The sequence below is a fragment of the Gordionus sp. m RMFG-2023 genome, chromosome 1 (assembly GCF_954871325.1).
Source record: "Gordionus sp. m RMFG-2023 chromosome 1, tfGorSpeb1-WG-v2, whole genome shotgun sequence".
NCBI lineage: Eukaryota > Metazoa > Nematomorpha > Gordioida > Chordodea > Parachordodidae > Gordionus > Gordionus sp. m RMFG-2023.
Genome location: NC_088775.1, coordinates 38,178,756 through 38,193,768, shown reverse-complemented (window position 1 = coordinate 38,193,768; position 15,013 = coordinate 38,178,756). Strand labels below are relative to the sequence as shown.

Sequence of the window (15,013 nt, the reverse complement as noted above, 5' to 3'; positions counted from 1 at the left end):
ACTGAGGCATTATCAGATCAGAAAGCTGACATGCAATTTATCGATAATCCCGAGTCTGCTATATTTATCATTATATGGTTAGCTATGTCTTTGGATTTTTCATTATTTGAGGGGAAAAAATTTAATAGTTTAATTGAAACGTCCTTAATTTTGTTGAAAAATATTTCCCTTATTAGATGCATCTGTTTGAAATGTATGCCCATCTTTCAAATCGTCAAGAATTGACCACCTGAATTCAGGTTCTAAAACATTGATGATATCCTTGCTCATTTTTGTTATAAAAGTAAATTTCGATTTATCTTGGAGTCGTTAAATATTTTGGGAAAAGATTCTACGCACATTGTAATGATAAGTAGCTCTGTGAATGTTGTACCACTAGATAAGTGATTACAATTGCAGTAACTGTAGTTGCATCTGTATTATTTCTTATTTTTGGAGAATATTTTTGTTTTGCAATAGGTGTAGATACACTCTCCTGCAGTGATTATAATAATATGATTGAACAATAATAAATAAAATAATTATCATTGAAATGAGTACAATATTACCTTATTATGTATTTAAACGTGATGCGTGAATCCCTATAATGTTATACATACACACAAGGTAGATTTCTAATTGCGGATGTTTTGCGGGGGACATTCTCATAAAATATATTTTTTACATTGTAAAATTAAAATCGTTAGTTTTTTTTATAAAATCTTATCTTGTTTACATTCTTTTATATTTAAAAAAGATCGTTAGTTTTTTTATAAATGAATATATTTTAATAAATCAAGATGTTATTTTATTTTGAAAAATATTTACCGACTTTGCATTTATATAAACTAATTATAAAAAATAATTGGCGGATAATTAAGTCAATTGGCCCGCAAAATTTTTTTTAGCAATTTTTATATTTCTACCGCAATTTTAGTATTTCTCCTGCAAAATACTAAATTTCTCCCGCAATTTGAAAATTTTGACCTGGCAACCCTATACTCGATATTTGAGGTGTGAAATAATTTCTCTAATTTTTTTAATCAGAATATTAATTCTGGCAACTTTTTTTTTATGCCATCAACTGTAAATTATGAAGTCCATGCCCTAAGCACAAATGATGCTCATAACCCCCCACTCTGACGCTTCTTTTGACATTAGCCCCAACATCAGTTATTTTGTTTTTAAATGGAATTCTTCTATACTATCGATCTCAGATAATATGGTTTCATCAGTATGCTTTTCCGAACACTTCTAGTTGCCCGGGTAAAATATTTTAAATCAAAATTTTTATTTAAATGAGCAAGACTAAACGTGATATAATTTCGACGCTTGAAATGACCTGCCCATAAATCAAAAGCGATAGAACAGAATTTTGATGGAGAATTAATCAAATTTAATACACGCGCTTTTATAGATGGATAAACATAATCTAGTGCACCACGACTAATGGGTCCTATCAGGCAATTCTGACGAGAAATCAAATATCATATTTCTATTTTTTTAGACAATTAATTTTTTTAATAATCATTTTATTTAAATTTCAACTTTTAGAGAATCAATATTCCTTTATTGATAAAATGGCATTAAATCTAAGCATCACATCAAAATATAATTTCGCCCTACTTAGATTTTATATTTATTTTATTCATTAAAAGAATATATTTGAAAAACATCAAAACTAGACCTGAATAAAACAAATTTTTAACCTTTCATTATAAAGGTTTATATAATTAATTTAATAAATCGGTTATATATTAAGTATACTCAAAAAATCAATTAGAGCTGGCAATAAACAAACTAGGGTTAAAGCATGTAAATTCATAAAACAAATTAATATGTATCAATGTTTATTTAATTTTGAAATATGATGTATGAATATGAATGAATGTAAATGATATACATTATTTTATTATATGCCAATAGAATACAATTCATAATTTAATTTTATTCGTGTAAATTTAAATAATAATGTAATATATATAAAGATAATTAAATAGCATTCTAAAAATTATGCACGCCGCGCCGCCGCCTTAAAAAAAATCGGCGGCGAGCCTGGTCGCGCCTCTCATTTTAATCGGCGTCTTTTCTTGCATGAATAAAATTGCCGATGGCGCACAGGTTGGATTTATGTTTTTTAGGTCAGCATTTTTACATTGACATTTCTTTATATGCATCAATTACTTTATGTTAATGGACATTCCATTCCTTTCTGCTATACATTAACCATAAATATGGACAAAGATATATTAGCTAATTTCATAACATTAGATTTCATGTGGTTGTTTTTCTATATAATTTTTGGATTATTCATAGCTGGAGGAAAATAATTTTTTTGAAGTTTTTTATGTATACGGTACTATGATATCCTCTAAAAGTTAATTACTTTTTTTATATTAAAAATTATTTGATATGAGACATTTCGTTTAGGTGATTCTTTTTTGGATTTGGAATTAGAAATCCTATATAATTTTTATCTTTTCCTCATATTAAAAAAGGAAAAATTTTATCACAAAATATTTAAGATTTAGAAGTGGGCCTTGATTCACGTGCCGCGATATGCGAAAAGATCAGCCGCGATGTTATACCAACGCTTTTCAAGATTTTTGACGCCGAAGTTAACCTTAAAGAATACTAAAATGATTATTCTATGCATATTTTCTTTTTGCTTATTATTTTAATTTTGAATTATTAAATCAGTTATTATTATAATAGTTTATTATGCCAATATTAGAGTTAAGCCTATTCAAAAATAGTAATTCAAATTGAATCGAATAGTAACGAATACGATTAGTAAATTATTCGTTATATTTGTATATTATTAAAAAAAATTATTCGATTACGATAAGCAAATTGTTTCAATTAAACAAAGAATAATTTTAATATTCAGAATATTTATTAATATATTTTTAATAAAATTCGATTATTTGTCATTTCTACTGATTTGATAATCTGACAGAGCTGGAACTAATTTATTATCAAAAATCGTATATCATATAAACAAGAAACAAGGCTTGGCAAGGCATTATAAATTTAATTAATATGCATTTTAATTTCGTTAATGACTTGATCTTTATCGTCAGTTATTATTATCATTTTTTCTATACAAAATTAAATGTGCATTAAAAAAATTGTCAATATATTTTCGTATGTATTAATATATAATATTAGAAAACGAATATATTCAAATAACTGGATCGATACAAATAGTTTATTTTATTATTCGTACGAATACAGAAGAGTAAACTATTCAATTCATATTTTATTTTGAATAAGGCTAAACTAGATTTAAACATCGATGACATTATACTTTAATCTAAAAATTTATGTATATATATTTTATGCAGTTTTTATTTTATTTGCCAATTTAAGGCGGAATATTATCACAAAACTGTCGATCCTCATAAGATTAACAAGGAGCTTATTTTAAGAATTCCTCTAGCCCTTCCCATATGTAAGTTCATAAAATGTTTACCAGAGGATTCGAGTGTGAATCATTCTATCACAAAGTAATATTATAAAGATCGCATTTATACATTTATTTTATTAATGCATTTTATTTTCTTATATCTTTTCTTTATCTAAATATTTAATTTATTTATTGTTCACGTCGTTAAGAAACGCTTTATTCTCAGAACGAACTATTTATAAAAAAAAATTGTACGTTCCGAGAGGGCTACATATTAACCAGCAAACTAAATGCTGCTTTGATAAAGGATTTACAATGTTTCGGAAGAGAAATCTCCATGAAAAACTAATCGAGAACCCGGAGTTTGGAACTTGGATGAAAAGGGGCTCGGTTTGAATATTTTAAAAAAATTGCTCCGGTTCCAAACTGTTAATCACAAAAAAATAAAAAGTTTAAATATAAATATTTTAAAAAGAATCGCACAATATTTTAAACAATATGGGTTAAATTCATGACAAATCAACAAAAAACACGATTTTCAACCCGAGCCCGATTTTTCTAAAATTTTTACAAGAGTTTGTATATATATTAACTAAGAAAAAAAACGAAATTTTAGCCCTCAACAGAGGCATACAGGCTTTAAAAGATTAGGCATTTTGGGCAAAATGCTCTTCCTTTAATTTTTGATATCTTACCATATAATTAATCTATAAGTTTCATTTAAATTTCTTTATATAGCTTAATGGTGTAGACCTTTAAAGCAGGGACCCAAACCTATTTTTATAACAGTTCAGTATGTAATAAATTATAATGGTTACGGTTCTTGAGAAAAAATTTATAAAGGTTTGGTTTGGTCAGTTAATTGTAAAGGTTTATAATGGTTCATTACGGTTAGAAATTTTTTTCTAAATTATTTTTATTGAAGCAACACCATCATATAATGATTTTAATTATGAATATTATTTATTAAAATTTTTGCCATCACTTAAGTTCATTAATTTATTTTTATTATAAGTAGGGGAGACCGGGGTTATGGCGAATCCAAAAAGTCAAACCTAAATAAAATTAAAAGTACTTTATCATTTTTAATAAAAAATATCTCTCATTTTGTTCAGCTCTATTAGTTTTATGGTAGATTTAAATAACAAAAATACATATCTAGTACTTTTTTCATAATTTTAATTTTTCTGGAATTTTTTTTTGGGAACGAGTGAACCCTACCCGGGGACGAACGAGCCTTTGCTCGGGGCTATTATAAGCTCTGCTTAATTTTCTACATAAAAGTTATATATTTTTTTATTAGAACATATTTATTGATTTAAAGCATAAAACTAATATATAAAATCATTTCTAAACAAAAAATGGGAACAATATTCACAATCTTTGCAAATAAAAAAGGGATTGAAATTGCAACAACTTCCATGACCAATAACCACATTTACGACATTGAAACCAGTCTTGATTGTTATGATGCTTGTAATAATTTTTTTTGCACACCAAACAATTTTTTGATTTTTTTCTTTTATTTGCTCTCTCCATGGCTTTTTTTTTATATGGTGAAGAAGTTAAAATAGCAGAATATTGTTTATTTTTTCCAGACTTTTTATAAAATGTTGGGCATGGAAAAATTGATTCTGGGTCAAAATTTTTAGAGGTTGTTGGCTCATTTGAATAAGAATGGATGATTTTAGACTCATCTTGTCTAATTCTCAATGAAATATCATTACTATCATAATTCTCAATATTAAAATTGTTATTATTATCAATAGTTTCCTCATAATTTAAGGTATTGCATATATCATTTACTAATGTATTATAACTTTCATCATTAAAAATTATAGGGTTAAATGGCCAAATTCTACATGATTTAAAACCATTTTGAACTATAGCTGGAGCACATGCTTTAGGTAAAATTTCATTGACTATACCTGGTATATCATAGATTGTAAAATGTTTACCAGAATTATTTCTCATCCATGAGTCAACTGAAGAGTTATAATATCTCTTTAATGGGCCAAACACTGTATTATCCAAAGGTTGTAGTTTATGGGTACAATGTGGTGGGAGAGTTAATAATATTATCCCTTCTTCCAAACAAAAGTCAATAGTTTTTATGGATTGGTGAGAAATATGATTATCCAATATAATAAGGACCTTTCTATCTTTTGCAGAGACATAACTCATTTCTAAATATATTATTTGAACGGATAATATATTTTCTGATATAAGTGGATTCATATTTGTTCGTTGTGACAATAACACAAATTTTAGCCCCAAAAAGGCTCTTTTAACAGAAATTGTGTTGCGGGATAACCAATACTATAAGTGCAAGTTTGTAAAATTCTGAATATTCAAATTTTTTTGATTCCCATTATATAAAAAATGATGATTTTTTAGATTAATTAAATGCAACTAAATCAAAAATTGGTTATTTAGATTTTGCATAATAAAATATAGAAAATAGGAATGCTATAATACTACATATGAAGCAGTTAAAAGATTTTGGATCAATTTAAGTCATAGTGAAAAATTAATACATACTTTTTATGGATATTAAACAAATATTTTGATCATTTATTGATTATAAATAACGAGGCAGATATGGTAAAATATGGAATACACCACAAGGAAAAGAATGTAATAAAATGTAAAATTATTTATTATATTTTGGCTAGAACCGGTTCAACCCGGTTAACTTTTTTTATAAAGGTTCTTTTTACTCCTTCAGAAAATAATTACATCAGTTCCGGTTCAGATATTTATAACGAGTTAGCGGTTCATTCTAGTTCACTCCATGTCTCAGCTTTAAAGTAACAATGATAAATTTTGTTACAAAAATTTAAATGTCGAAAACAGGTAATGATCATAAAATCAAATTGTATCTTTTTTCTTTCTGAATTTTTATTTATTTCTAAATAATAGAATTAATTAATAAATTTGCAAAATTTCAAGTTAGGCCTAGCATGTTTAGGAGATATGGCATTTTAATCATTAGTCTATCGCATATATTAATAAATATTTAAAATCAAGCAATAATTATAATATAAGTCAAAAGCTATCAAATATTTTATTTTTAAAAGAATAGTCATTTAAGATCTGGAAAAGCATTTGGGGAGGGATAGCGGCTTTGTTAATTTATTTGATGATGAATTGAATTTCTCTCATAAAAATTACTAAAAAATACAAATATTTTATTGAAGATAAAATTTAATTTTTATATATTGTAAATGACCAATTATCTTTTCCTAATATTGAAATGATACACAATGGTAAAATTATATCATATATAATTAAGTAAATGAATAATTAATTTTTATCCATCAACAGAGAATAGGAAACCTTTGAAGCTAGATCGAATTATGTTAATTGTTATTCTTTGTCTCAGGTAAGAGCCTCTATTTAAATTTTGAATAATTTTCACAATATGAATTTGACCTTAATTTAATTTTCCATAAGAGGTACAAAAGCATGAAAATTTTGTATTCTGGGATGAATTTGGCCTTTGGAACAAATTTTTTCATATTCGTCATCTTTTACATATGCGTAATTAATTCCAGTGATATTTGATTTGCAGAAGTTAAATGAATCTAAGGTATTTAATATTTTAATCTCATAGGGATGCTGATGGTTTATATTCCAAAATCAAATTCACAATGCAAATTATGAATTTTATTCTTATATTGAGTATACTACATCGTCAGAAAGAAATATTTTTGATTAAGGTTGCTATAAATAGTGTTGTTAAAAAGCTGAGATTTTCCGGCTCCGATCTTGGTCGAAGAAGAGGAGTTGGCTCGAGTCTAATTTTGAGTCAAGATTTATTTATTTAAATATTTTAAAAGAATATAATAAATATCTATAATTCATGTATCATGCCAAGTACCCTCATATATTTTTTAAGTATTTTTTTAAACATAATATTTATATTATATTATGAAAATAGATTTATTTATTTGATGTTTTTTTAATAAAAAAAGATGATATGCTGCTATTTTGTTTGTTACAATTTATTAGTGATTTTCACGCCCAAAATTTTAAGCAAAAAATATTTTTTGAAGTTCAAAAAGATTTTTAAACTTGTTTGTAAATAAAACTTTTTTGAGAATTTTTTTTGATCTTTTATAGTTTTTTTTTATATCATTTTTATATATTATCTATTTTTTAAAGTATATTAAAAGAGATGATTTTTTCTAAATAGTTTTTTTAAAAATATTTATATTAAACTTTTTTATGTTTTTTATAAAATCTTTTTAAGGATAATATTTTAATGTGACAATTGTCATATTCGTTATATTTTAACATTTTTGACACAAAAGAGTAAAAATAATATTTATATTGTAGATGTTAAATCATAAATTCAATGAAGATGTTCCTTGGAGAAATAACAATTATCATAATCGGTATTTTTAAAATATATTAGATTTTTTGACGCTAATAGGCAAAAATATGTATTTTTAACATGTTGAATTAAAATTTCAATTAAGATATAACATATAAAAGTGACAATTGTCATGATTGTTATTTTTAAAGTTTTTAGAATATTTTTGATGCAAATGCGCAAAAATAAGTATTGCTAACATGTTAAATTTAGAATTTAATTAAGATGTACCATAGATAAGTGACAATTATCATAATTGTTATTTTTAAATTTTTTTAACGTAAATGGGTTAAAATAAGTATTGCTAACATGTTTAAATAAAACTTCAGCGAACAATTATCATAATTGTTATTTTTAAATTTTTTTAACGTAAATGGGTTAAAATAAGTATTGCTAACATGTTTAAATAAAACTTCAGCGAAGATGTACCTTGGATAAGTGACAATTGTCATGATCGTTATTTTTAAAGTTTATTGAATTTTTTTGAAGCATATGGTTAAAAATATAGGTTGTAAAAATGTCAAATTAAAATTTCAAGAAGATGTGCCATAGAAAAGTGACAATTGCCATAATCGTTATTTTTAAGATTTTCAATATTTTTTTGAGAAATCATTCAAAAAAAGATATTTTGTTTAAATTTTATTAAAATAATTCAATATTCGTTCTTTAACTTTCTTATTTTTTTATGAGATATGTATTAGTACCATTTGGCGAAACAAAAAAACAAATGGCAATTTTCATACTCATAATCGTTGTCCCTTTTATCCTGCTTAAAATTTGAGCAAAGTGATTACAAAAGTGAGTTGTAAGTGTAACTCATGTTAAATTCTAAACATTTAAGATATGGATTCACAATCTTATTCCTTTAATTAATAAATTTTAATTCTACATCTATTAAAATGTATAACCATGCATTCACAGTTAGCAAAATTTTTTATATACTCACGGCGAAATCGTGCTGAGTCTGAATTCAGGGTAAGATTTTTATGTAAAGAACTTAAAAATCATGTAACATGTTTACAATATATATTTTAACCCATTTACGTCAAAAACTTTAAAAATGACGATTACGACAATTGTCACTTATCTAGGGTACATCTTCTTATTTAAATATGTTAGCAAAACTTATTTTAGCTCTTTTACATCAAAAATGACTTTAAAAATACCGATTATGACAATTGTAACTTTTCTATGGTACATCTTTACTTAAATTTTAATTTAACATATTTACAATATATATTTTTACCTATTTACTAAATTCAAAAAAGTTCAAAAATAACGATTATGATAATTGTCACTTTTCTATGGTACATCTTCACTAAATTTTTAATTTAACATGTTAGCAATACTTACTTTTGCCCATTTGCATCAAAAAAATTCAAAGAACTTTAAAAATAACGAATATGACAATTGCCACTTTTATCATTTTAAAAAATACATATTTTTTCCCATTAGCGTCTAAAAAATCTAATATGATTAAAAATACCGATTATGATAATTGCCATTTCTCCTAGGATCATCTTCATTGAATTTATAATTTAACATCTTTGCAATATAAAAATTATTTTTACCCTTTTGTGTCAAAAAATAACGAATATGACAATTGTCACATTAAAATATTATCCTTAAAAGATCATAAATAACATAAAAAAGTTTAATATAAATATTTTTAAAAAAAACTATAAAAGATCAAAAAGAATTCCTCAAAAAAGATTTATTTACAAACAAGATTTAAAATTATTATCAAATTAAATATGTTAAAAATCTTTTTGAATAGAGGTGGGCGCAAGCCGTTAAATTACGCGTCACGGCGTGAGTTTGAATAAATTTTAAATTATTAGGCGTGACGGGCCTTCTTAAAATTTTTCCCGGGCGTGAACATGAATTTCCCGTGAATAACGGAAATTTTAATTTTTTTTATACATATTTTCTAATTTAATTTAGTTCTCTTTTAATAGAGAAAATTTTTTAAAAACAAAAAATATTCCGGCATTTTATAAACAACATCTGGTGTCACGTTCTTTTTATATTTAGGTGTTTTGTCGCGAGATTTTTTACTTAAACTTTAAAATTTATTCTCAAGCACTTAAGGTAGGCTTAATTCTAGATCCTAATTTCAAAAGCCTTAAGTTTTTAATAGACGAAGAAAAGGAAGATATTTACAAAACAATCTTAAAAATGTGAAATGATATAAAATTAGATGATGTGCTTAAGTTAATGCCAACTGTCATTTATAACTTTCCTAATTCATCCTACAATCATAAAAACCATATATTCTAAATGAAACATATTTTTACCGATGAAAGCTGTGTGAATTTAAAAGATTCATCCCATAAAACAAATAAAAATTGCAATATTTTGAAGTTTTAGACAGGAAAATTTATTTCCTTTATTGAGAAAATTAGAGAGCAAAATTTTGTCCCTAGCAAATTTGTAATTATTTTCTCTATAGCCAATCGCCTATTAAGGACAGGCGTATACACTTGAAAAAAAAAATAGACATTCTTCTTTTTTTAAGTAAAAATTTGGATTTATAATATTTATTTATTTTTTGTTATTATGGATTATGGAATTAAAGAAATAAATAGAATAAGTTCAAAAAAGTGTAAAAAATTATAGCATTAAAGTTATGAAATTAAAAACACCGTGAATTTTCGGGCGTGACGGGCGTGAATCAAATTATTGCCTTTCGTGAGCGGGCGGGTCTGGTCGAAAATTTTTTAGTGGTAAGCGTGAATGGGCGTGAATATTTTTTATTGCCACCATGAGCGGGCTGGCCGTGAATAAAAAATTAGGCCCTCGCCCACCTCTATTTTTGAACTTCAAAAAATATTTTTTGCTTAAAATTTTGGACGTGAAAATCACTAATAAATTATAACAAAAATATTACAATAGCAGCATATCAATAAATAAATCCATTTTCATAATATATAAATATAAGCTAACTTGAGCCTGAGTTAATTTATCGACTCAAAAACTGGCTGAGTTTAGGGCTAAATCGGCTTGTCTCAGCCAACAACACTAATTACAAATAAATAATTTTCTGCTCAAAAGTCGGCTTGAACTAATTCCTGAGCCGACTCATATGGCTCAATGAGCCGGTTCGGCTCAAAAACTGGCTGAGTTTAGGGCTAAGCCGGCTTGGCTCATCCGTTTAACAACACTAGTTGCCAGGCTGCTGCTTTCGTATTATATTTATGCATTCTTTACCATATTTAATTACATAAAAAATATTAAAGTAAGCGGCATTAAAGAAAAATTAATCTTTGATATTTTTATGTTTTTAATATTTTCTTAAAATGTATAAGTTATTTTAAAAACTAAATGTAGGCAAAATTCTCCTACCCCCTTCTCTCCCCCAAATATAAACGCTGTGGAATTAAGAATTCCTATATTTTACCCCTAATACAAAATTTTGTGGAAAAACTTTTTTAAAATATCTTAAATAAAAATTTGTAGAAAAAACATTTTTAAACTATTTTAAAGTAGAAAAAACTTTTTTAAAATATCTTTTAAAAAGAAATAATATACCCTCCTCCCCCCCGAAGTGGTAATAACCATATTAATTATTTTATCAGATCGCTGCAGAGGTATCATTTGCATGGCCCGAATTTTAAAATAGAAAAAATTTCGTCCCGGCTCCTATTTTCAAAAAAAAAATTAGATTTTTTAAAAAATATTTATAAATGGGCCCTGTTTTATATGTTTAGGGCGGACTTTTTTAATGTTTTAGATCTAACCACCATCTTTCAATCGTTTGAGTTGATTATTGATATTTATATCTTCAATATCAACTAAGATTTTACCTTATAATATATATATTTTGTCTCCTGTTGGAAAATCCTATCGATGAGCCACATGAGTAGACTCCAGAACTCTTAGGTAGCTCACGTGCTTATTTTTAACTACAAATATAAATATATTTAAAAATTCTTACACTCCAGTCTAGTACTTTGTTTTGGATAATTTTATGAATAATATTAATTTTTTTATTTAAGATATTTTAAAATTGTTTTTTCTACAAAATTTTTGGTAGTTGGTGATAATATAATACTATAATTAGAGGAAGATTCCATAAATAAAAAAATATTTAGCAACGTTAGGAAAATTACTAAATGCCTACAAAGTTTTAAAGGGGGTATAGGGGTAAGGTAAATTTTTGGTGGGTGAAACTTTGGATTTTTAATATTTTTGGTTATAATACTGTAATTAAAAAAAGATCCCATTAATAAAAAAAATTTAAGCAACTTTAGGAAAATTATCATAACTTTTTTCTGGAAATAAATAAAAATCTAAAATTTTGTATTAGGGGTAAAATAGACCCCACCTTTGTAGTAAAGGGTTAAATCGAAATATAGTATTAAATGACGCAATTAAATATAGTATTAAAATTTATACACGAAATATGTATTAAAAGACACAATTTTTTTCATTAAATTGAAATATATTATTGAAATTTATACAATCACTCATTAATAAAAATATCAAAACAATTTAATAATCGATATTTTCAAAATATCTATATTCAATAAGATATTCATGAATATTATCTCGATCCCCATATCTTTTATAGTTTGCTTTTAGATCCCGCCACATCCTTTCAACTTTTTGGGGATCGATCTGTCATTTGGGTCAAAATTTTGCGAATGATTGACCCAATAGTGGGAATAATTTGTTTGTTCCAACCGATTATATCTAAGATAAATAGTTTTATATAAAATAATAATTAAAAATTTACATTATGCGGTAAAAAAAACAAATTCAATATTATAATAAATAAAAAATATAAAAATGAATCAGACTTTGCAAAAACTAATATTCAAATTTCAAATAAGAGTTACAAATTAATGATTAAATTTTCTCCACGCCTTCATTATTTTTATTTTTTTTAACGTTAACTTTTTTTTATTTGTCTAGCAGAGTTGGGCAGTACCGCGAATACTTGTATCTAAGATACAAGATCCTTTTGTATCTTGTACTCAGTATCTTTTTTACATTTTTAATAAGATACTAGTATCTGTATCTAAGATCCTTTTTTCTGAAAAGAATCTTGTATTTTTTTCATTTTCTTTACAAAAGATACAGATACAGATTCTTTTTAATATTCATATTTAAAATTTTACATATCACAGTATATATCTTATTTTTTTCAAGAATTTTATATTAATATCCTTATTTTTTTTCACCATATTTTAAATATAATGACAATCAAAATTAGCTGGAAAATTTACAACTAATATTAAGGTAGATAGATAAAAAATTACAATATTAAAACGAAATAAAGATTATATTTTATATATAAATGTCACTCAATGAATATCATTCCAATTTTATGTAACATATTTTTAATTTGTAGAATGATTAACATTCATGGTAGTAAATTTAAATTATGGAAATAAATTCCCGCGAATCAAATCCAAATCTTAAAATTTTATATGGAAATTTTTTAAAAATAAAAGTTAAAAAAGACAACTTACAGGCTAGATGTAAAACCTGTATAAACAAAAAAATGATAAATGGTTAAACACAAATTTTGTTAAACATATTAAAGTATATTATTTATGTGTGGTTAAAAGGGGCATAGATTATCTTAAATATTCAAGTTTACAATATTGCTACCTTTATTAAAAGCTGCCTAAGGTGGCATGGGCAATAGATTTTAAGAAAATATTTTCTTATGATTTGAATATAATGAGGCTTTTTTGGCATCAATATCACATCCATATTTTAATGGATTGAGTCAGATGATAAAAGCAAATACTTTTAAAATATATTAATAGAAGAACCCCTAAATGTTGAACCAGAGTATATACAAGCTCAAATAACACCGATAGATTTAACATCTAATAAAGAAAATGATAATTATTTTTCTCTTAGTGAAGCAAATTTTTCTGAGTTCAATAATACAAATAACATTGAACTGGAGGTTTTAAATTATATTAAAGAAAGTCGAAATACATTGTAAATGCTTAAAATTCCTTTCATTAAGAAAATTTTTTATAAATATAATTCAGCTCCAATTGAAAGATAATTTAATTTTGGCACAATGTTAAGTAGGCCAAAAAGGCAATGTAATGATAAATTATTTTAAAAATTTGATTATCTAAAATAATAAATCTATTTTAAATACACTTTTGCAAATTAATATTTCAACTCCCATTAAAAATACTAGTGTCTATTCCCTATCTATGCTAAGAATGGGCTATTTATTACTAATATTAAAATGCCTGATTATTATAATTAACTTATCATAAAATATTTTATTAATTATTGTAAATATTCATTCATATTATATGCGCATGTTATGTTCTTCACAAATAAATAATAAAAACTGTAATTTATAAACTATTAATTGATAATGATAATGTAGTATCTTGTATTTAAGATACTCTAATTAGGCAAAAGATACAAGTATCTTTTATCTTGTATCTTTTTGATATTTTGAAAAAGATACTAGTATCTGTATCTAAGATTCATTTTTTAACAAAGAATCTGTATCTGTATCTAGATTCTTTTTCCGGAGGACCTGCCCAACTCTGTTGTCTAGCCAATTAATATAAAATAATAATTTCAAAAAATTAAATCGATAAAATATACAAATTCAAAATAAAAAATATTTCGAAAGAATGATTAAAAATGAATCAGAGTAGGTAGAGTATAGTTTTTTAATTATCAATAAGCACGTGAGCGACCTCAAAGTTCTTAAACAACTTCAGCTAGCCCATTTATGTTGTCCATATAGCTAGCTTGATTCTGAATCGATTTTTTCACTCAAAACATGGCGGTAGAGCACAAATTCTTCATAATTATATTCTTAAAATGTCTCAATCACATATAAATAAATTTCGGCTCAAAATTAAACTCCCGGCTTGAGCCAACTCTGAACCTGCCGACTCATATGTCTCAATGAGTTGGCTTGAGCCTGAGTCAATTTTCGACTCAAAAACTAGCTGAGTTTAGGGCTAAACCGGCTTGGCTCAGCTGTTTAACACACTATTCACAAATAAATAAATTTCGACTCAAAAAGCCGGCTTTTGCCTGAGTCGAATTTTCGACTCAAAAACTGACTGAATTTAGGGCTAAGCCGCCTTGGTTCAGCCATTTAGTAACACTAATCTCAAATAAATAAATTTCGGCTCAAAAGACGGCTTAATCCAACTCCTTAGCCAGCTCGAGCAATCTCCTGAGCCAACTGAAGCCATTAATTTGTTTCAATGAGCCGGCTTGAGCCTGACTCAATTTTCGAC

At 25.7% G+C, this 15,013-nt stretch overlaps 1 protein-coding gene across 1 annotated transcript in view; it reads left to right on the top strand.

Moving 5' to 3' along the window:
- LOC135925163 (small subunit processome component 20 homolog) overlaps positions 1 to 15,013 on the top strand; it is a 100,417-nt gene that overhangs the window by 53,336 nt on the left and 32,068 nt on the right. Inside the window, exons 39-40 of the mRNA XM_065460373.1 lie at positions 2,505 to 2,596; positions 3,352 to 3,488. Of these exons, the coding sequence (XP_065316445.1) occupies positions 2,505 to 2,596; positions 3,352 to 3,488 (229 nt within the window). The remainder of the gene's footprint in view (positions 1 to 2,504; positions 2,597 to 3,351; positions 3,489 to 15,013) is intronic.